Source organism: Patagioenas fasciata, chromosome 3, assembly GCF_037038585.1.
Source record: "Patagioenas fasciata isolate bPatFas1 chromosome 3, bPatFas1.hap1, whole genome shotgun sequence".
NCBI classification, from domain to species: Eukaryota; Metazoa; Chordata; class Aves; order Columbiformes; family Columbidae; genus Patagioenas; species Patagioenas fasciata.
Genome location: NC_092522.1, coordinates 94,722,274 through 94,746,215, shown reverse-complemented (window position 1 = coordinate 94,746,215; position 23,942 = coordinate 94,722,274). Strand labels below are relative to the sequence as shown.

The 23,942-nt window shown below is 43.8% G+C and overlaps 2 protein-coding genes across 4 annotated transcripts in view; one reads left to right on the top strand and one right to left on the bottom strand.

Moving 5' to 3' along the window:
- Positions 1–2,792, top strand: part of SMAP1 (small ArfGAP 1) — a 93,694-nt gene extending 90,902 nt beyond the window's left edge. For both annotated transcript variants that reach the window (XM_065833576.2, XM_065833575.2), the window contains one exon: positions 1,816–2,792. In XM_065833576.2, coding sequence (XP_065689648.2) covers positions 1,816–1,950 — 135 coding nt within the window. In that variant the 3' untranslated portion in view covers positions 1,951–2,792. The remainder of the gene's footprint in view (positions 1–1,815) is intronic.
- Positions 2,516–22,538, bottom strand: B3GAT2 (beta-1,3-glucuronyltransferase 2). 2 transcript variants are annotated; one of them, XM_065833577.2, is made up of 4 exons: positions 21,588–22,538; positions 9,859–10,003; positions 3,469–3,617; positions 2,516–3,390 (listed from the first exon to the last, which is right to left on the bottom strand). In XM_065833577.2, the coding sequence occupies exons 1-4, from the start codon at positions 22,143–22,145 to the stop codon at positions 3,304–3,306; spliced, it is 939 nt and encodes a 312-aa protein (XP_065689649.1). In that variant the 5' UTR covers positions 22,146–22,538; the 3' UTR covers positions 2,516–3,303. The 2 variants fall into 2 exon arrangements, with proteins under 2 accessions (XP_065689649.1, XP_071663020.1); XM_071806919.1 differs by lacking the exon at positions 21,588–22,538 and adding an exon at positions 21,380–21,402.
- Between the last annotated feature and the right edge of the window lie 1,404 nt (positions 22,539–23,942).

Here is a 23,942-nt window from a genome sequence, read left to right as displayed (position 1 = left end):
CCAATGAAACATCTTGAAATCAGGCTTTTGAGAGGGTATTTGGTGGGGCAGATCAAACCTAAATGATTCCCTTGGCATTCAGTATGGACAATAGCAACTATTTTTTTCATAATATTTTCTTAATTATAAGAACAGTATGATAATTACATGCTGCTTACTGTAGTAATCCAGGAAGTGAACCATAGTGACTTATTTAGACTTGATTATATTCATTTTTACTGTTCTACTCAGTCCTGCAGTGTGAACATTTATGAAAGTAAGCAGTGTTTCTTAAACGGATAAAATAGCCCGTATTTGCAAACACTGGCTGTCATGCTGCTTTGAAAGTAATTTTTTAAAAGGTGAGAATTTCAAAATGTCAAACCAAAAAAAAAAATCCGTGCATTTACTGCCAGCAGTCATTTTTTAGATATCTAACTTGAAAAAGAGCCATAGCAGCTTTGAAATTAAAATTATGCATTTTATCGCATAAATATGAAAAGTTGGCTCCTAGGACAAGCTCTTAACGTGTGGCACATCAGATCTTATCAGTACATGACATTCCTTCCACGGTCTGTCAGGAGGCCCTGATTAATCTCTGGCTCCAGCTGCAGGGGGGAGAGCTTGCTCTCCTCACCAGAACAGCGTGCTTGCTGTAGGCTGCTGCTTGAGAGTTCCACTCCAAAAGAGATTTACAACTAGGTTAAGCATGTTTCAGTCAGCTTTTTTGAATTTCCATGTTCAGTGATGGATTGTTCTTGCATATGCACACATGAAAGCACACAGTGCTGAATTTTACCCTGAAATATTAGTTTGCAATTTACTTTTTTTTTCACCAGTGTTTCAGTTTCTTTTGCAACCCAGTATTGTTTGCTCATGTTTAGGTGAACTCTGATTTTTATCTAATGCTGTCTCTAACTTGAATCTAATGTTGCTTATCCAACATCCCTCTTCATCAGTTCCAACTATTTGCTGCAAATGCTCTTTTGCCCTGAGACTCATGAGAAGGGACATCTTTACTCTGGCTATACAGCTAGGGTTTTGGCTTGTCAATAAGTACTGATTTTTTAGAAGGTGAGGGAGAGTAACCTGAAGAACATTTTTACATTGAGCACTGAAAATTACAGTGATTAGGTAATATTTGTAGAGAGTAGAAGCATTTTTGCACCATCCCTAAAGTGAATGTGCTTAATTTTGAGCTCTTTCCTACCTTTAACTAGATTATTGTCTTTAACTTCATGTGAATGATTTCACTTGTTTTTAAGAAAATATGGTATCTTGAGTAGATTCATTAGCAAAGGATGGTTAGATTTAAGTAATACTCAGGTTTATAAATCTGCCTCATTCTTTGCTGATTGCCACCTAAATGGACAATTGCTATGAAAGCCTGTGTATCCAAGACTTTGAGGTCTTCAAAGAAACATTGCTGGAACAAAAACCATCTGGAGTTGCCAGTGTAGACAAGGCTGCGTTATTTGCTTTGGTGTTTCTTTATTGCAGTTGCCACGATTTTGTTGGTGAGCTTTGAAACTCCAAAAGCAAGCTCTTATCAGCTGAGACACACTGGATTCCCTTGTCACACGCTCTGTGAATTCACTCGTGGAGGGTTTATACAGACTTGGCGTGTACAGCCCTACAGCTGCTGTGTGACCGTGATCGCCTGAACAGCAACTGCTCCCAGAAAAGCTGCTCTCTTGAAAAATGCTTAGAATGAGTCAATATTTTTATGAGAAATATTAATTGGAGGGATACATCCTTTAACTGGGTTGCTGCTTTGGGAAGCGTGACTGCTTTTTGGCTAGCGGTGCTAACTGTGCTCATGTGTACCCTTCACAGATGAACCAGCAAATGGCTGGGATGAACCTCAGCAGCTCCAGCATGGCGATGGGCTTTGGGCAGCCCCCCAGCACAGCAGCGGGCTGGACGGGCAGCTCTTCTGGTCAGACGCTCAGCACACAGCTGTGGAAATGAAAGCTACAATAGGAGCCTCGCCCAGAACAGCCACCCAACATTCCTTGTGCAGATGCATTTACTTTCGCTGTTCCTTCCATGTACATATTCTTTTTCTTTTTCCCCAGCTGTTCAGATTAAGAATATAACTGACTGACCGTGTTGTGGTCTATATTGATTTAAATTTGATGTAGTGAAAAGCAGATCCAGAATACATTTATACATCATTGGCAGCGTTTTCATACAATGCATATGATTTCATAGACCATATATTTAAGAAGCTGCTTAACCACGTACTGATTTTTTTCCCTCAAAATTCTAGATCAAATGTTTTCATATAAGGGATGTAGCTATCATGTTAGTAATATCCAAAAATATGAACCCTGATCCCCACAAATTACCCAGTAATCCTGTAGAAGGTACTGTATGAACAAATGTTTAATCATATATAAATAGAATGTAAATGTATCACTGTTTTCTAGTGTATCAAACAAATTTTGTTTCATCATACATTTCACTGTGATGTTATTATGGTGTGCATAACCGGGAATATGGTTATCGAAAGAAAGATAAACCTGGATGTTGCTGTAGTTCTACAAATCAATAGTTTATTCTTTTAAAAATGAGCATTTGATCCATTTGAGTTTCCTGTGATAAAGTATCCAATGTGGCTCACGAGGCACGTACACAGTATTAATGCTGAAAACTAGTGGCACAATATGTATACCAGGTAACTCAGTGCGAACAGATATAGTTTTTCTTGCAGAGATATCCAGGTTTATGACAGTGATTGTGTTTACATTTTATGGTGCCTCGTAATGATGAAATGTTATTTCCCGATATTAAAAGGATAAATCCATGAATGATTGTGGGTTTTTATTTCATTATTGTATGACCTATTTGACCACTATTTCTTCAAGAAGTCTATTTTTAATGAAGGAAAACATGTTCAGTTTGGAGGATCCATTTATGCGAATATTTAGACCAACCGTTCCTGATTTAAAAGCAGTTTATAAATACACCATTAAGCTGGATAAATACAAAAAGTATATACATAAATGACGATTTTTGAAGATACTCCATTGCAGCCATATTTCTCTTGATTGTTTTTACTATGTGGAAACAGCTTTAAAACAAAGGTAAGTGTCAGTTTATTAAAACGGGAGGTCAGAAATGCATGCAAACGAGTTAGAACAAAGCACACCCACTTGATTTGCTTATTAGAGTGTCTGACAACTTTCTTTTGTTTCCACAGAAGTCCAGCAGATGCCTATGGAAAGGCCTGGTGCAGCAGCAGACTATTTCACTGGCTGAACTTGAACACCTTTGGACACGTCCATCGTACTGTCCTTCCTCTGGAGCTGTGACTCCACATCATACCTCAATATTGACTGTGTCCAGATGGTATTTTGGCTCATTAGCTAGATTTACTTTTTCTGTTCGTGTGTGCCAAACAAGAACCTATAAAACAACATTTGTGTTAGTACGGTCATCTACAGAGCTGACATGAAAGTGTTTTAGTGAGTGTGGAATCAGTACCTTCGTGCAGTTGTTTGCTTTGGGTTCCAGTTCCTCCACTGTTGTTATCTGTTTCAGAAAATCAGATTCTTGCATTCCCGGTTGAGAACCACGACGCTTGAATACGGCTTTTGGATGTGACAGAATCACTTGAAGACTCACAGCAAATCCTTGGAGAGAGGGGGGGAAATGTTAAGAAAAACCTTTAGGCTTCACATTTTTGTGCAGGTTACACTCAGGCCTAGAAATCTCCCATGTTCTTTTTAAAAATGTGTAAATTTGATGGTTCTGTTTTGCCCTGAAGAGGCAATCACATTTTTTTAATTGCACCATATTTTCAACATTGTTTAATCAATTTCCCATCACGTAGAGAATATATGCTTTTTTGCCTGAAAAGTCAGGTATTGCCAAGATCTCGGACTGTCTTTCCTTTCTCCTGCTAATTAAGAAATAAAACTGAATTTTAAGTAAAATAAAAATGTATGAAATTTATACTGTACAAACACTTCGAGGCTTAAAGGTGAAAGTCAGAAAAAAGGTTATAGTGTGTTTAGACATAACAACTGCAGTCTTTAGAGATTTTCAGCCTTTAGAGAGTTTTAATATTATTGTTGATGAAAGACAAGTCATATTAATGTTTTGCCTTGTACACAATGTAGTTATTGTGGGCCTGTGAACCATTTTCATCAGTGGTGGCTGCAGGACACGCTGCAGCTGCTCCGTGCACAGTGCCTCTGTCTCTACAACACATTCCTCTGGTAACATGTATTGTGTCCCTCAAAGGGAGGTCACAAACTGTGAAATCACTAGTTTGTTCAAACTCGCCCTCTCTGAAGCAGCTCGCGTTAATCTCCAGTTTGCCATTATTTAAGAGAACTCTGGTTTTCACTCAGCAAGGCTCAGTCGCATATGTGTGTCTTTAAGTATGACTCAAAACTTGACTGATATACTTGTAAAGAAAAATGACATTTCTAACTCCTTATGTCCAATTGCCAAGCCTGTCACAGAAATCCTTTTTTCATCAGTTCCAAGTGGCTCCAGCTGTCCCTTTCTAACAGCAGCACTCACAGTACTTTTTGTAGTTTTGACATCTGTTCTGGAAAACTTCAAGAACATTTATTTTTAAAGCTAGTATTAAAAAATTCTCATTTTTAAATTTGTATAACTTTCTCTAATGGAACATAAATCTTTATACCAGAATTATCTTGCTACTGTATTTTCCTTTAAAGTATCTGTGGTTTTTGTGGAACAAATGAGGAAGTAATTACTGCATCACATGTAAAGAAGAGACACTGAAACCACTTTCACCTTAACTATTGTGCTCTTATTTGTAGCAAAGTACGGGAAGGCACCAGGAAATGATTTTTTTTTTTTTTTTTTTTAATAAAGATTTGGACACTGCACCTGAAGACTATGGGTTGGATGTAAATTGAGGTTCCCAATTCACTGACAGACACAGTTGAAGAAAACATGTTTAACTTTAAACATTCTATCCTGCCTAAGATAAAGGTGTCTAGATGGAATGGGCTTATCCACACCTTGCAAAGCACTCTAGTGAGTAGAAGACCTGCAGGAGGTGTGAGCTTGACCTCACTCCATGTGTGGCGTGAAGCTCTGCAGCTCCTGCTCCGCAGCCTGTACCACCCACCAGCAGCGATGTTGGAATCCCACCGTTCTCTGCTGCAGCGGCTGGGCTTAGGCTGGGCTTATGCAGATGTGTCCATGGTAAAAGACTGCAGTTTGGACTCTTCTTCCCTGGTAGGGGTTTGTCTTCAGCAGCCTGCAGGCCTCGCTGCTTCCTCCACGGGACCTCAAGGTGGGCTCGGTCCCAGCGCTGCCCATGGCCAAGTGTGAGCGCTTGTGAGGAGCTGAGGGTGAGCGTTCAAACCCCTCAGCCAGAGCCAGCTGCGGTGCGCACAGCCCCTTCTGCACCCTGAAAGGTGCCCACAGCCGCATCGCTGATGAGCAAATCGGCCTGGTTCACTTCAGTACAATTGGTTAGGGTTTTTTTTTCTAAATTCGAACAAACAATATAAATTTTTGGTGCAATTGGGTTTCAGGGTGCTTGATATTTTGGGCACAAAAAATGTTCACTTTGCAAGGGAAAGCATTGTTGGAGCCCTCATCAGCTGTATGAGCTGTGTTTCTTTTAAAAAAGATTTAAAATGCAATTTTTAAGGTTTAAGCTGGTCATCCATGGAGAAGAAAAGGAAATAAACACTGCAGGTAACCTGCCCTTGCAAACCACCAATTTAGGGTGCTATCAAAAATCCACCCTGTTTTCAGGCATCAAATAAGAGTCAAATTATTAAACTGAGTGTTCAAGGACATGGACTACTGTGCAGTAACTGGCCTGAGGTCTGTTTCCTTCATCAGTGGTCATACAGTCTCTGTTTCTTAAAAAAAATCCAATAAATAAAGCAGCAACTTGAAAAGATTAAATAATTCAGGGAGACTTCTCTCCTGGCTCTCTAGTTCTTCAGCTCTGCTTTAGAACTGCTTTAACCCTGAATGTGACATTTTGTATTTATGTGGATAAGACTCCAGATGAATTTGAGGAAAAACCATTTTCTAGTGACAACGTGCAGTTGACTTTTTATCATGGATCATTTTGGCATCAAAAAGAGAAGAGATGGCCCAGGTTTTGACCAGACTGGCACTGGTCATTTACCTCAGTAGATAATGATCCTGTGGTAATAGGTGAAAAACCACTGTTCCCTTGAATTGTATCCCTAAACAGGGCTTGATCTGGGATTACTGTCTCCAGTATAGCACAACAGAACAGTGCTACATGCACACAGTTATTTTACTGCATTGTTTTTCCTACATGGTCATATTGGGCTTAAGTTCATGTGAAATGCCACAGGACAATTTCATAGCTCGAGTGTGAAGAGGTGTTTAGGGGTTTTTTTTGTGCTTAATGCAAGGCTGTAAATTAAATATAATTGGCTGAAGAGCCACCTAGATAAGAATTAATTTGCTGGAGAATGAGATACCTGGGAGACATGGCAAAGATTACATCTGTGCTTCTTTCAATCAAAGTTGTTTCTGGTAATTCACACCTTGACTGGTGTTAGATCAATGGCTTCTGTTAAAAGGAAAGACCATTTTTCTTCATCCCATTAAACTGAGCCAGTCTTTAAAGATTTTGTTGCCATGATTAATGCTTTTGCTTCCTAAATGCTGTAGACAGGGCAGTAGCTGAAGGCAAACTAGAGACTGAGTGTGTTTATCATTTCCAGATCGTGCAAATGCTACTGCTCAGTGCTGATGTTGGAACGGATGTACTGGTTTCCACACAGTTCCAGGTACCACCTTTAGCTTATTGAACATGCTGTGGCTTGGGGTCTGCTGCTTTCAAGTTGTCTTTTCCCCGTGACCTGTTATTTTGGTTCCAATAAGGCAGAGAGGCTCAACCAGGAGTTTTTATAGTTCACAATAAAGGCATCTGCTGACAGTTAATTCACCACGAAAGAGGCTCTTGTTTATAACTCAACATTTACAATAGTTGTTACCCTTTAATAAAGGGGTGGATTGGGTTTTGGTTTTTTTTTTCTTTTTGAGTGTGGTGTCTGCCACAGCCACTCAAAATTTTGGTTTGTACTTGTGACTTTCAGCACTGGTTCTTTCAGATTGAGACAAACATGCCATATTTTTCAGTGTCATTAATAGACTACCTTTTTTCTCAGGGAACCATAAGAAAGATGAAATGTACTCAAGATCTCACAACTACAGCAAAATCCAAACAAAAAGGTGGTTGCTCAAGCCCTAACGGAGGAACTTAGGGCACAGCGGATGAGCTTTGAACCTGACATTAAGAGAATCACCATGTAACTTTTTCTCATGGGTGGTCAAAACCACCCAATTCTCTCTTGCTTTTCTTCCCAGAGGGTAAGGAATTCTGTGTCAAACTTAAAACCCACCTACAGTTAAAACTGAGGTGAAACTTAAAATTAACTCCAGAACAAATTTGTATGGTGTGTTGGTTGGCGGACAAGAAGCAACACAGTAGGCAGCTACTCTGCCTTCTGAATGTAATTTAGCATTAGAGAACAGCAGCACCAACCACCAACTTCTCAAAACAAATAACCCATGTTTGCTGATCTAATGTTATTGCCCTGTGTGAGTGCATTTCAAAGAAGAATCTAGAAAGCTGACCAGCAAGGGACTTTGAGCTGATCCCAATTAAATTAGCAGGACCTGTCTCCACCTGCAGTAGATTTGAATTTGGCCCTGTATTTTGAAGTCTAGAATAAGTTCATTGCTTAAAAGCAAGGATGCTCTTCCTCTGAACAGCTACAAGTTAAACCAGTGGTCCCAAACCTTTTAAATGGTCATCCCTTTCACACACAGCCTCATTATCAAATTCTTATGAAAATCACTACAAAAAGATAGTTCTGTAAAACAAAGAACCTCCTTACCAGTGCCTTGGGAATCAGAACATTAGTTACAAACAGCTGTAGACAGCTGAGCAGTTTAATGTATGTACCTATTTTTTTCATGGCAATATTTTCCAAAGAGATCCTTGATCTTCCTTATGTGCAACTTAGGTATACCCTAAGTTGCTTGTATATTTGGTGCCGGCAGAAGGAGGAACACCAGTAATATACTACAGCATGGACTCGGCTTTGTCAGCAAGCCTTCCAAGTCCCAGTGGGTCTGTTGGGGATTTGGTGTGGACAAGGGTGGAAAACTGCATGTTACCATATCATCCTGCACCTGTTCAGACACATACGCACTTCTGGATTTACAGGTCCTGTGCTGTTTGTCTGTGCCCTTCCACCATATTCCTGAGGGGAATGAAGATGCAAGCTTAATTTTTTACCAGCCTACACAGCATTCATTTCTCTCCTCACTGATATTAAAAATGCAATTTAATTTCTTCAGTTATTTTTAAAACTAATAAAGCTTCTCGCACAAAGTAGTAACTCCTTGTTTGTGGATCCGCAATCACTTCCTACACTCTTGTAGCTTTGTCTCGATAACCCTGCCTCTCCCGTGACTTCAGTAAAAGCACGAGCAGGTAACGCTCCCCATGGAGCTGCTTTTCCCTCACCCCAGTGTTCGAGCCAGCGACTGCCAAGTATCAACAATAACTTAAGAGCTTTCCATGTGTCTCTTCATGTTGGCGTTAGAGTCCCTTGGCCCTTGTTGTGTAATGGCTTTTTGCCTGCTGCTAATGAATTATGAACCATGCCATCGCCTTTATAATGCCCTTAAGTAACCACTTCTACAGCATAGTATCAATATGTATCTATAAATTCACAGGCAGAGAGTGTTAAAAAGCACAGCTGCAGTCCTCAAGAGGCTGCAGGGGTTTAGGGACTGACAGATCTAGCTCTCCCTTTCTTCTTCCTGGACACTCAAATATTTATTTTTATGCCAAGCGATGGTATTGAAATGTTCTACACGGCAGAAAAATTCACCCATTAATGTTTCTGTCTTTGAGGTGTTAACAACTATTAGTTCTCTTTTGCTCTTTTTAACTAATTGTACTATAAGTACTGTACATATTTTTCATCAAACATTTCAATCCACATAAAAATATCCTACTGAGATGAGAAGGCACTGTCTGTCTCCCTCTCCCAAATCATAAGGGTACCAGAAAACAGCTGGCTATTTCTACCTGCTCTTGCCCTTGTATTCCTAGTGTCCCCATTCCTGAATACAGAAGATGCTTAAGTGCAAATATCGTATCATGTGCTGGGAAACCAGCTGCTACTACATCAAAACTCAGACTTCTACACGCAGGTGACCCAAGTGGCAGTTCTGAATACGTACAAAAGACTGTCTAAGCATGGACTGACAGCAAGACAGAACTATGTGGTGTGCTAACTTCACAGCAGATGATTGATTAAATCCATTTTGAAGTTTTTCTGCCTTCATCTGCTATTCCATGGCTGTCAGTGATTTCTCCCCTAAGCCCAGTGTTTCAAACTATATCCGTCTACAGTTACCACTGTCATTCCAAATAACCAATAAAAAATGAATAATTTCATCATAAAATAGCATTTTATGATATGAGGTCTAAGCAGGGTCTGTATTTATACCACCTGGCGCAGACTGATGACACAATGAAAGGCACGAGCTCCTTGCAAAAATTAACTGGATGGATTAATTTACAATTAACTTGTTTCAGACAAACAATTTATACAACATAAAAGCCAAGTTGCCTCATAAAATTAAAAACAACTGAAAGCAAGTTCGGAGATTACCAAGAAGCAGCTTAATTAGATGAGCCGTGCAAGTTAAGACTTCCAGGATATTCAGTGCTGAAGGGCTCCGTAACAGCGGCCGCACTTCAGAAGTTTTAGAAGCTGCTTACGCTGAGACACCTGCTTCTGTCCCATCATAAAAAAATGTAAGAACGGTTATGAGGAAAGTTTGTGTATCAGGAAAGGTGGTGCTTACCTGCCATGTCAATGGCAAAGGGCCTGTCAGCTCTCCAGCCTGTGTACCAGCCCACGACTTTGCCGTTTTCCACGACCGGGCGCTCGTATCGTCGTCCTCCGACCAGCCCCACGGGCCACACGGACACCTTGCGGGTTGTGCGCATCTGCAAGAGGCAGCAGACACGGCGTGACTGCACGGGGGGCTTCCCAGCGGGACTGTTTGTTAAGAGCTGGCGGAAAGCCTGCACAGTCATCACCAACACCAGGTATTTAACAGCAACTCCAGATTACAGACTTCAGCCCAAGAGAGGAAGCATTTCAAAGCTGCATGTGCCCACTCATTTTCTGTGAAATCTCTCTCTACTTCAATTCTACTGAAAATATCCTTTTCATCTTACTTCATATAACAACAATTCTAGAAGCCATGAAAAAGCAGTATTTGTTTTCTTGTTTGTTTGGGTTTTCAAAGGTGTAGTAGATGATTGTTTTTATCTGCAAGACTATAGCATTCTTGCAGTAGGCTTATTTCTATAGATTGCTCAGGTATTGTACAAGCCCAGCGAGAGAGAATATTATAATAATAATGATTAATAAATGCACACTTCATTAAGTACAACTAGTTTGAGACTGGTAACAAATACACTGACTACAGGAAATGGTGACACACAACTCTTGCTCTACCTGCAACATACCAGATTTATACAACAGATGGAGCTCAGGTCTATTAAAGGCTCACCAAAAAAGATTAAGTTTGGGCTAAGTCTTTCCAGCTTGTACATGTTCTCTCAAAAAGCTCTCACAAGTTTCCAAAACGCACAGAAAGCAGGTGGGGCAGGGCACTTCTGCTGGTTTGCCATCAGCAATGGGAGTTTTTCCCAATGGTGTAAAGGTAATTAAATGTAATTCTGGAAACACGGTCCTTATCTAACCTATCTATAGGAGTCTACAGAAAGTAAAAAAATTACTCTTTCTGTAGCACAAAGCGTTAATGACTGGGAGTCTGTGAATTCAGTTCACTGGTTAGTAGGCCATTTTCTTCAGTAAACAGGAGATAACATGACATGAACCTGATGCGCTGCTCCCCATGGGAAAATCCCTGGCAGTCTGGTGTGAGAACTGGGGAAGATGAGCACAGACATGGCAACTCGCACAATTTGACCACACCGATTCAAAAGCCACCGTTTTAACTACCGTGCTTCAATATGGTCCTCTTTAAGCAAGTATTAAACTATTTCAGTGTAACGTGGGCTTAATTTGATCAATTTTTAAAACACTCTCTTGTCTTCTGTTGTAGCTGAGGCCTGTTCCTTAGGGAAATGTTATCCCTTTCCTCTTCCAAGCACTCCTCTTAGCAAAAACAAACACAGTTTTACATATTTGTAAGTGCAGTCCCCTATCAATAGATGTTCAAGTGAAAGACAACCTTGGTTAAATATTAAACAGTTCCCTCACTTTCTGCCAAGGTGAAAGACTTATCTAGACTCCCAGGAGATGCACCAGAAAAAACAGACCTCTCATCACTCTGGTTCACATTTCTAAGCTAGAAACATTAGCAGATTCTCAGAAGTCTCACATGGCGAAGCCATAAAAGACACATTTAAAAAAATCCGCAAATAAGTCTGTATAAAAAGAAGAGGCATGCACCTTCTCTCCCTCCAATTCTTTGTGTAACTTGGAAATCGTTTAGCAAAATTTTCTCAGTTCCATCCTAATAACTAGTGCAGCAAATCAGGCCATTTCACTTGGTAGCAGCAGCCCATACTGCATAAGAACCGGGTATGTACGCAGCTGGCAATAGAGGAATTTCTCGTGATAAGGATTCTATCCAAATCATTGACTATTTAACTGCCAGTGAGAGACTGCCATGAATCTCTCTACAGGTTATTGTTAAGCGTGTTTGTCTGTAACTGTTCTCCCTGCTTAAGATTATGTTTCTAATCTCTCCCACTCCTCCCTTTAGGAAATGCAGAGTTAGCAATTAGCTATTTGGATAGGGAACTCAGTCAAACCTTCTCATGAAGAGCTTTTTAGCTCTCATTTTAAGGATACATCCACTTCACAAAATTTTCTAACAGTGTATTTAAACTAACATCCAAACACATCAGACAGGACACAAGGTGTCATCCTACTGGGCTTTTCTACACAGGCAAGTCTCCCATAGGTTTGTAATGGCATGATCAAGCCACATGCACCCAGACACCAGTATTAACCCCAGGAGGAACACAGATGCCCGCTAAATTCTTTGTGTTGCCCTTAACATCTTCTGGAGGGTACGAATACCTGAACAAATTACTAGTGTACTGACTGACAGCATCGTAGCTGCCCTGTGCCAGCTGCCCAGGGCCAACACAAACCACTGCAGAAGGGCAGACGCTCCGGCCACCGGAGCAAGGTGAGCCCACAACGCGCCTTTCTCACCATAAACATCTGGGCAGCTGTGCTGCAAAATGAGCCTCATCACCCACACTGATCTTCATTAATACTTCACCACACACGAAGTGTAGGAAGAATCTTGTCAAAGAAAAGTATCTTACTGACCTCCTGAAAGCAGCATGAAGTGAACCAAGGTGTTCTAATTATTACAGTCTTGGGTCCATCTCGGCGCCTGTGAGTTAAGTCAGTAAAGCCACCACACACCAGAAGGAAATAAATAAACCCTTACAGATCGCTTTATTTTGTTCTTGGGTTACTTTCTTTATTCTCACAGGTTACATTTTGGAGAATGAAATAAGCAGGTGTCAAGAATACAGCAATCCCTTTAAGTAAAAACTGAAAGAGCACATCTAGACTGGTATTTATGCTAATTCTGAAATACCTCACAGCCTCAAGATATGCTAGGCAGATGAAAGTAGGAATATTTCTTTTAATCTTCTGAGAACAGTATTACTGCAGTTAATATACTGATGTGCTAAGGCTGTATTTATATATGATGGGGAGAAAGCTATTATTTGGATTAAAAGGCCAACTTGCATCTGGAATTTGATGCTGCTAATCACTGGGACACAAAAAGGTGATTCAAAAACATGTTAATTCTGAACAGCTTTATTGCTGTGGGTTAAACAACTGCCAAAATCCTATAACTTGGAAACAGCTTCTTAAATTACTCTTCTATCATCTGTCACTTTCAGGTGCAATATAGCACATGCTATCTTAATACTCACCATTTTAAGTTCTAGTCACTTAAATGAATGGTATTCATCTCACTGACACTTAGCTAGGTAAGTCAGGCATCTGATCTGTCCTAGTGAGACTTCTATAGTTAATGAACAGAGGTAGGAACCTACTGATGTGATTCATCCTGCCTGGCTTAGAGAGCTATCTTAAGATAGGATGGATCTCCCCCTGGAAATGTTTTTGTCCTCTATTTACTTTTTGATTATTTGGAAGAGGGTCTTGGCCACAGGAGAAGAATGATGTGCTGGACTCTCTAAGATGGTAAAACAAAGCCAAACGAAGCAGGGTGGGTGGCCACAATCAGGAAGGAGCAGGCAAGGAAATGGTGGGACAGAGGAGTAACAACGGACCAAAGAAATCCCAGTAAGGTGATAGGCTTATAACAGTAAATACAGAAGTAATAGAGGAACCACTAAAGAATAACAAGTGAAAATGCAGAAAAATGTAGCTGAGCGCTAGAAGAGAGTTGTAAAAGCATTGCCAAAAATAGCATCTCATTAGTCAATCAAGAAAAGCTGCTTAATGGGATGCGCCAGACTGATGGATAGGGAAGATACCAAGCCAGTAACAAAATATAAAAGCCCAAGGGGAATGAAGTAAAATGACAGACGGAAGGAAACGTGGCCATGCTTCCTACAGTGAAAAGGCTTCCAGGCTGGAACCACCATCCTACTGTTTTTGCAGCCTGACGTTGATGTGTTTCTATTTGGGATTCAAAGCTCTCAACAACTGCAAACCCAGCTACTGCATACAGAAAGCTTTTTTTTTTTTCCCTTGTTCTCTATCATTTCAATCCCTGTGTAATTTGTGATCTGTACTGGTGAGGCTACAGGTTATTGTCCAGGTTCACCCTCCCCATTCCAGTGAGACTCAGATTTACACACAAACCTCCACATTACCATTACCAAAGACAGGACCTAGAGCTGCTTCACTACAACTCGTCCAGAGGGGAAAATGTTACGGGTTAAAGGACAAGCACAGCCAGGTTCCCTGCGAGTTCTCAGGCATCCTGCATTACTCACAGGTCATTTAAAGCCAAATTTTGCTTCAACAAACCTTACGTGACTGCACTACAAGACAGGAGGATAGCTCAGCTGCAACGATGCTGTGCCTGTTTACTTAGGTGTTAAATGGAGCGTCTGCCCCCACTTACCATCACTTCAAAGGAGGTACCGAGTCACACAAAATCTGTGCCAGGGAGTTTTGGGGCTCAGGGACTGTGATGCTTAGGGGATAGTAACTTCAAAAAGCAAGTCTGTTGTCAGCAAACTTGACTGTAAAGGGTATCTCTCCATGAGAAAACTTGTAGAAAGGGTCTACAGATAGAAAGTCAGTCCTCGATCTACCTTGTTCCACAACTCTCATGGGTGATCTGGTTTAGTGTTTCACTCTCCTCACTACTAGAAAGCTTTTTTTTCCAAACATCTGATTTAAACACCCTCTGCTGATTCGTACCCCATCTACACTTCAGCGAGAGGACAGACTAATCCCCCCTTCTCTCAAGCAACATTTTACATATCGGATACAATGACTAATGCTTCTAAATTACACCACCATCCTCAGGCACAAATGTCAATATTGCTTCCCTACAGGAGAAAACTGTACTAAATTTAACTAAAGCTGCTAGGAGCCAGTTTCTCTGGGTTGGGAAGACTTCCAAAACATTTGCTATTCATGTTTCCTTTTGGCCCTTCCACATCTCATTATTTTTCTCATCCTACTTTCTGTTATTCTGCTAGGCTGTGCACACTGTACCTCTGAAGAGCTGCTGACCACTCTGTAATTTATTTCATAGTATCAGCATCAGTTTCACAAGGAAGAACAATGCTGTCAAAGTGCTGAAACAGACAGTGCTCGGGACTTTGCAGAGTCCTCCACTTGGATAAGTCTGTTCCAATTTGCCCCTCTCCTCCTCTTATTTTTTGGTTACTGTTTCCTCTCATTTTTAAGATACTTCACTGTTTCCTCTACCAGTCTTCCTAATCCAGCCTCTTTAGCACAGGTATTACATGTCTACATGCAAGGGGAATGTCAGCATGCATTTAAAATCTGTCATGTATTCTTAAATCATTTATATACTAGAAAGGTATTTAATGCACTGCTAACTCATATTTAGATCTTTTTATTATGAAGAAAATAACTAATGACAGCCAGCTAATACTCAACTCTGTCTAGGCTACCGAATGTTATTTTCAAAACTATAGCAAAAATTTGATTTTTCCAGCCAGCTCCAAGAGATACAATAAAAGATCTCCATGTTTTCAAAGATAAACAGATTCACTTTTATTACTTTGAAATCTTTTGCATAAGTATATCCATTAAAATATACACAGAAGTTAGTTAGCTTAATGCAGCGTATAAAGATTAGGACAGTTACGTAAAAGTTATCAAAGGAGAACTAAGCCTTCCCTAGTCAAAGCTGGAATAAATACTAAATATTTACTTATTCTGTAATGTCTTTTTTGAGTTGCTCTCACAATATTTTACAAAGATGATCATGGGAAAACTGAAGCCTGTGTGACATGCAATGCCTGCAAGTATTTTTGTTCTATTTTTAATAATAAGGATTGGGGGGGAGGACGGACTACAAACTATTAACAGCCATTAGAATATCTGCTACCTTCATTCATACCTTCTGGGAGAGTGAAGGACAGGGGCGTAAGAAAATGTTTTCAGCCTGAATCATTCACACAATTTGGCCTCTGCTCTACAGTGCCATGACAAAAATTACCAGAGTTGGACAGCCCTAACTTTCAATGAGAAGCTCACATCCATTAGCAAAGACAAAATGTTTCCTATTTCCCCCCTGTTCTTCATGAATGTTTGTTCCTATCTGGCTGATTTGAGGATGATCCTACCTGGGCAATTTAGGCCACTAGATAAGCAATAGCATACTTTCAAAATATTATGGATTTTTTGTTTAATTTGATGTTTAACTTACTCCTGCAAAGAGCAATCTAGCTGACTGTCCTCTTCAGTGATCACTCTTACCTTCTCTGTGGCCTCATGAACCTTGAGTTACCTGCAAAGATTACAGCAGCTTCAAGAGAAGGGGTTGACCCCTCTCTCCTCCCACCTGCCTCCCAGCTTCAGCCATCATAGTTGGAGCATTCTTATGCAGGCAACAGCAAACTGAATTTTGGTCCCCAACTCAGTGGGCAACAGGGCTAACTACTAAGCTGTTAAATAAAAGGTTTAGGTTTGTTTTGTTTTGGTTTTTTTTACCTTAGAAATGCCAGTGCTGTGATTTACTTCAAGCTCCATGCTGCAAGGCTGTATTCAGATTTAACCTTACAGCATGGGTTCCTCTAAGGAGGCCCAGCCTGCGAATCCTCAGCTCACCCTCAAACAAGACAGTGGAACATGCCACACGTGCCTGCTTGAGGCACCCAGCAAATGTTGCTAAGAAATTTTAGACACCAATAACTAAAGGACTTGGGGTGGCAGTAAGGGAGATCATAGTTTTAGATATGAGCATTTTAATTTCACAGAATCACAGAATGGCTGGGGTTGGAAGGGACCTCTGGAGATCATTTAGTCCAACCCACCTGCTACAGCAGATTCACCCAGAGCAGATTGCACAGGAAGGCGTCCAGGCTGGGCTTGAATGTCTCCAGAGAAGGAGACTCCACAACCTCTCTGGGCAGCCTGTTCCAGTGCTCTGGCACCCTCAAAGTAAATTTTTTCCTCATATTCAGATGGAACCTCCTGTGCTTCAGTCTGTGTCCTTTGCCCATCATGCTATCGTTGGGCACCACTGAAAGGAGTCTGGTCCCATCTTCTTGACACCCACCCTTGACATATTTATAAACATTGATGAGATCCCCTCTCAGCCTTCTCTTTTCCAGGCCGAACAGACTCAGTTCTCTCAGTCTCTCCACATAAGAAAGGTGCTCCAGACCCCTAATCATCTTTGTAGCCCACGGCTGGGCTCTTCCAGGAATTTCTTATCCTTCTTAAACTGGGGAGCCCAGAACTGGACGTAGTACTCCAGATTTTTCACATACAGCTCAGTTCAGGCATCTGAGCAAAACATAAGCAAAGGTGACAGATATAACCCAGGCAGGAATCTCTAAAAATCCACACATTTCTCAATGCAGCAAGTTCACTTTCTCACACAAGCAGAAGACCTGTGCTCCTGAGACAACTCACCCCTCACCCTCACAGGTTTCAGAGGAGCCTGCACAATCAACAGTAGATGGGATCTCCAACACTAATTTCTCCAACTTGCATACATGACCATTCATGGACCAAGGATGAAGTGGCCTTTGGCCAACTACTCAAAATACAGAAGGGGCAGAGAAAATAACTGAGATGTAGAAATATGCGAAGGATGTGAAGAGTTAAGGGAAGTGGAACTTAGCTATGTCTGTCTTCGGTTTCCAGCACTTAGGCTGTTCAAAATCCTTCTGTGAAGGTGGAGTGCCAGCTTTATCTAAGGTTTTCTTTCTGGAAGTCTGAAAATACAGAACTGGCAGTTGCTAGGCATCAGTCACAATACTACAATAACTTGCATTCAGGAGTAAGATGAAGCACAAACACAAGAGAAACTATAACAGAGTCACTACAAAAAGAACAGCTTATAGTAAAAAATAGAAGTTACGATGATTCATGTAGAAACATCTGCAACGCATATAAAACACAGTGGCTGGGATTTCAGGCCTCTTAGCAGCCTTGCTATCTATGCAGGCTGACGTTCTACTGATAAAAGGTATTTTCAAAAAGCGGACTGTTGTTTTTGAAGGAGAGATGCAGATGGACACCTCCAGGTGAACAGATAATACCTGAGCAGAAAAAAAATATAAAATTTGTTGATATCTGGATCCCAAAATAGTAAGTAACAAAACACAATGTGCGAGAGCCACCAGCATTAAAGCATGATTTTTTCACCTGTCCACCATTACATTCTCAGGCAGTAAGAGTTGCAAGTGACTAAAAGGTCACACATCCACTCCTGGAAATATTTCATCATTGCTTCAGCTCCATTTAGTACTTCAAAGAACTTCACAATCACTGAACCAATTGGTCCTTTCCCTGAAGCCTTTCTAGGGAAGGTGAGCCTTTCCTAACAAAATGCTCAGCTGAGCCAATGCTGAATACACTGTAGCAGCAGAAAGACAAACCAGGCTCCCCATCTTATTCTACAAAAAGCTAAACCTGCCCAGACCCTGCACATTTTGACTTTATGGACACAGCTTCATCAATCAAAAACTACGCTATACATTCACATACCATCCTATGCCTCAGAAAAAAAAAAAAAAAAAAGACAATTATAAACAGCACCAGAGGGTTCCAGATTCAGTCCAGATGGTGACATTTTCCAGCAAAACACTACTGTAAGCTGTTTGAGTTGTTTCCTGATTTCCATGAAACACATTTTGCCCAGGTCTGTTGGGCCCAGCTCACTCCACATCAATTATAAGGTACTCACTTCTATAAGTGCCAGACAGAAGTACTTTGGACAGAGATTAGAATTTCCCCATCAAAAGCTCTCAGAAGTATCCCATGGCACCTCATGTCAAAGCCTGCTCCTTTTTGATCATGCCCTCACGGTCTATACTCACAGTAAAGGCTTTGCTGATTTTGCTTTGTTAAAAAGCCTCTGTCTTCTTCTAAGGGCACTGGGGAAACCCACAGCAAAGGAGCTGCCTTAAACATAATCCTTCACTGACGTGCAGCTCCCTGGCACACCTTCTGCTCCCTAGTACTGCTTTCTCCACATCTGGGTGAGACGCACCCCTCACACCAATGCTTCTCTCATACTGGTTTTACGGTTCTAACTAGCGCTGGGTGTCACCCCCTCCATGCCCTCCCTGCTGTTACTGAAACCAGCTTTGACCCGGCAGAAAGCCACTACAAAGAAGACACACCTACTATTTTACAAACCCACAAACGTGCATAACTGCTTGTGGGCAGATGCTGGCAGACATTGCTGCTGGCAGTTCAGGACACACATGCCTCTGGAGCCCATGTCAGTGACATGCTGAGGGTCACCCAACCAGCACAGGATGGTGTTAGGACCAGAATTCAGGGCTCGTCTCTTGTACCTCTGCATGTCCACTACCCTCCTCAGTGAGCAGACTACAGTTTATCAGACCTCCCTTGGGATTATGCAACTGCAGCTCTGGACAATTGTTCCTGGCAGGGTAACAAACTGAAAAAAACTCCCTCTCAGGTGTTGTTACTGCCACTTTCTGACACGAATTACTACCGCATTTCATCTGTGCGCAACACATTCTGAAGTTGTTCTCTTCATGCTTGGAGAAGACGAGCATGTTTTACCCTCATAAATCAATCAATTCCTGAAGGAGAGATCAGGATTTACTACAGAGCTGTCAAGTCAGAATCCATAAAGAAAGAAGTTTGTTTTTTTTTTTTTTTTTAACAAGAAAATAAAACCTAAAAAAAATCAAACCAAACCAAAAAAAAAAAAAAAAACCACAAAACAACAACAAAACAAAAAAAAACCCCAACAAACTCAAGCAGTGCCTCGACTAAAAACAAGACTACAGACTCTCTCCACACACAACCTCCCACTCCTTGTAAAAGCACATCCCATTGGCAAAGTCTGCCAAAGGACTTGGGTTAACTTTGCCAGGCCAGCAAGGAGTTCCCCGTGCTGCTACCAGTGCCATCCCAGACCCTGTGCACACAGCGCTGGTGACCCCAGAAACCAGACATGGGAACCTCCACTGGTAACAGAAGCAAAAGCTGTTTCTCAGCTCCTGTAACAAGAGCTTTCCAACCACCGCATTTCACAGGGAAAACTCACTCATGCATGTGTTTGCCTGCGAACACTGGGCTCAGAATAAACACCTCTTCCCCAGCAGCTGAACCCTGGTCAAAGAGAAGCCTTAGTACTGCCGAGCCGCACGCCCAGGATTTCCATTCTTGTTAGCAAAAGGAAACACAGACTGCCTGTTGTGCTTGCAATTTTCAAGGTTAATCCTTCAGAGAGATTTAAACCCTTGCTTTCCTGCATTTCCTAGCTGATTAGAAAGTTAATTTGTACCTCTTTCATTGCATCGTTCACAGCAATTAGAAGAATAATACGGGAAATGATAAAAGAATAAATCAGACTCAAATCCCTTTCAGTGACTCAAGGGATACACCTGCCAGTGCTGTTCCTTTAGCTTGCCCTAAATGTTTGTTCTTCAAAAAAAACAAAGTAGATTCGTCTCCAAATATCTTTTGTCCCACACCACTCATACTGGCAAAGTGTATTTTCTGTATCGATTTACAGACTCCCTTAAATTGAACCAAATTAGCTTTATATCCCCCAACAGGGGTGGACACTCCCATCACATCAAACATCGGTAGGTGGAATTAGTCTGCATTATAATGCACTAAGCACAGCCCTGCGATTTTAAGAAAATCAATTACAACAAAGGTTTAGCCTCCAGGCAAAGGTCTTCAAATTAGCGGCTTCAACGCTGAATGCCAAACAGGCAAAGGAAGCGGAGCATCCCTGCTGTGCAACAGGGACCCTGCACCTGCCCAGCCTGGAAATGGAAAGGGATGCATTACGAATCTAAACGCAGACGAACATAAGCATTTCTAAAATAAGTTGCTCTGGAGAATTTCACGTGCTCCACATTTCTGCATACCATGCGCATTTTAACCTACTGACTGTAAAGCATCCGAGGAAGCACGGTGCTTCCAAACTGCAGAATATGGGCGCGCACCACTGAGCACTGTCTGCCAGCAAAAGTCGTGGACCACAATTTGTCTGAAGCCCTGTACGTTTCCTATCCGCTGCCAATCTACTCTTCCGTTTCCCTCCCTCGTCTCCCTGCCAAGGTTACTCTTCCAGCTGTCACAGAAGATGTACACGACCTTTCTTCTGGTGTTTTATGCCCACTTATTAAACATCGCTCCTTCCTGCCAGGGGGAACCCCGAAGGCAAGCTGGACACCCTCTCTTCCAAGTACTTGCCAATTCCCACCGAAAAGGAGCAAAGTGTTTCACCAGGGGCTGCAATAAAGACAAAAAAACCCCACGTCCCTTCACAAAAGAGACTCCTGAAAGGGTGGTTAGTGATTATACAAACGATTTGCTGCTTGTAAGAGTGAAAGGCTTCAAAAAGCCTGGGCAACTCCACGTGAAGGAGACAGCTCTGGGTGAATTCATTCCCGCCAAGAAAAAACTGTGAAGGATGGCGGCTCTTGATGCAAGCTTGCCCGACAGGGACAGAGAGGCAGCCTGAAAAAAAATAAACATCAAAGAGCGGTTTTCATCTCAGTTTTAACAAAAACACAGGGTCCCTTATATAAACCCTAAACTTGGCCTCGCTCAGCAGGAAAAAGAGAAAGCAGCAGTAAAAAGTTGCGGGAAGCGTAGAAAGAAGGGACGAGAAGCTGTTATACCATCGAGAGAGGGTGGTCGCACACAGGCAGCGCCGGGGAGCCGGGGTGAGGGGCGGGCAGCGGAGCGGGGCTGGCTCAGCCGTGCCCGGGATTTGGGTGAGGGGCTCCCACAGCGGGGACGTGGTACAGCCCGCGCAGCGAGGCGGGACGGGCAGCGACGGGCCTCCAAGGGTAGGCGGGAACGGCGCGCCCCCCGCCCCGCACGCACCTCCTGGAAGAGCTCCAGACTGTAGGTGTTGTCGTCGTCGGCGAAGAAGAGCACCCCGGGCTGGGGGGGCGGCAGGTGCTGGTGCCGCTGCCGCAGCCAGGCCAGGCCGGCGTTGCGCTGCTCGGTGGCGCGGGGCAGCCCCGGCCGCTTGTAGCGGCGCGGCGTGGGGACGTGCAGGTGCGTGCAGGGCAGGCCGGCGCCCGCCACGAAGCGGCTCACCAGCTCGCTGCGCGCCGCCGCGTCCTCCACCAGGATCCAGTGCAGCCGCGACACCTGCCGGAACGTGTTGGCCAGGCGGGTGAGCTCGGCCTTCTGCACCGGGCGACTGTAGGTGGGCGTGATGGCATAGATGGTGGGCAGCGCCGCTTCGGGCCGCCGCTGGGGGGGCGCCCGCGCCGCCGCCGGCCGGGCCCCCCCGCTGCCGCCCCCGCTGCCGCCCCCGCCGCGGGGAGCCAGGGCGGGCAGCGGCGCCCGGCTACTGTCGATGTCCAGCACGATGATGACGATGAGCACCCAAGGCAGCAGCAGGAGGAAGCGGCTGAAGAGCAGAGACTTCATCCTGCCCCCGGCGCCCTCCCGCCGCGCCGCCCCTCAGCGCCGCCCCATGGACGGGCGCGGCGGCACTCAGCGCATGGCCTCGGGCAGCGCCGGGGCTGCCCCTTCCCCCGCCCGCGCTCCTCCGCGGGGCGGCTGGCGTTCCGTCCTGCGGGCACGGGGACCGCCCAAGGGTCAGGTCGGGTCGGGGCGCCCCGCGGTGCCCTGCGGCAGCCCGGCAGGGCAGGTGCCCAGCCCCGCTCCCGCCTCTACTCCGGGAGCGGCCGCCTCCCCTCGTCCTCCTCTTCCTTCTGCCTCAGCATCGCCGCGCTGGGCCGGGGGCGCCGCGCCGTCGCGGCCGGGGCTCCGCGGGGGACTCTAGGGAAACGCTCCTGTTCCTGCGCTTCCCCGGGCGGCTCTGGCGGTGCGCGGAGGCGGGGAGGGGAGGGCGGGCGGGGAGGCAGGAGGGAGGGTCCCCGCGGGCGGGGGCCGAGGGGGCTCCCGCCCCGCCCCGCTCCGGCTGCGGTCCCCGGGTGCCGCGGGAAGAAGGCGGCCCGCGGAGCTCCGCGCTCGGCGCCCTCGGGGCGCGGCGAAGGGCCCGGCTGGCGGCGGCGGGCGCTCCTTTCGCTCGCGGGGCCAACTTCGGCCAGCGGTCGGGACGCCTTCCGCGGGGCAGCGCCGACGGGCCGGGCTGGGCTGGGCTGCCTGGGCTGGGGGAGACGGAGGGGATCATGCCCGAGTACTCACCCCTCGTAGCGGCGCGCAACCGCTCGCTTCATTTTTGTTGATTTTATTTTTTAAATTAACGGAGGAATATTTTTGAGCTCTGCAGAAGTAGTAAGTTGTAAATGAGGAGTCCGTTTCGCGCGGGTCCCCTCGGTTTTGCCCGCTGTCGCCCTCCTGTCCACTGCCCCCGAGGGAGGCAGCACAGCGTGCTACCCGGTCTGCCCGAGCTGGCCTGAGCCGCTTCCCCGCGTGGTTCTGCCGTGCTGCTCCCCTGTGCATCGGGCGGACTTGAGAGCTCCTTTTTAAAAAGCATTTGTATGAGAATTTCATAATAACACACCTATCTTTACTTTGAGGAAAAGGCATTCATCAGGTGCAGCAACACGCACGAAGTGCATGATCTGAAACCTTACGAATCCTTCCCTACCAGGAAAGTTTCCAATGCATTTTTCAGCACTCTGTGCTGTCATAACTAAACACAGCTTGAAATATGCTTTTAAAACTTCATGTGGCAGAAAAACACACTGCCACAGCATTAGTGCGCACAAATTACTGAAGTCTCCTTAATTTTCTGATTAAAACATTTAACCTTGTATAGATTAAATGGTGGCCTCCCTGACTTGTGGACTATTTGAGATCAGAAATTGAGTGATTCATCCTTGATACATTGACTTATTGGAGGGAATAGTGTGGGTTGAAGAAATCAGTCATGTCTTCATACCAGCTTCCTTGGCTGAAACAACTGCTTTCCTTCCTGTTTCCTATGCATCCTTCACATTTGCATGTGTATAACAGATGCAGATAATGTGGCCAGCATGTATATCTATCATTCATATCTATCCAGCAATCAATTTGTTATTCAACAGGACATATTAACCCAGAGGGCTCACACACAGAAAGAATGTTGGAGTGATGTAATAGGAGCTGAAATCCATGTGAAAGTGAGGGTGACACATGACCAGGCACTGAATATCTAAATGAGGAAACATCTGTGTAGCAGAGAGACAATTAGAGTTAGCATGTTTAGTGGAGGAGTGGAAAGGTTGTTATGTGATTAATGAAATAATATGAAGGAATGCAGTGAGCATAAATAGT

Excerpts from the sequence above, each read along its gene's own strand:
- B3GAT2 (XM_065833577.2), bottom strand. The coding sequence starts at position 22,145 with ATGAAGTCTCTGCTCTTCAGCCGCTTCCTCCTGCTGCTGCCTTGGGTG. Across the intron at positions 3,618-9,858 it reads CTTTGCCATTGACATGGCAG|GATTTGCTGTGAGTCTTCAA; the intron begins GTAAGCACCACC and ends CCTCTCTCCAAG. Across the intron at positions 3,391-3,468 it reads AAGCAAACAACTGCACGAAG|GTTCTTGTTTGGCACACACG; the intron begins GTACTGATTCCA and ends GTTGTTTTATAG.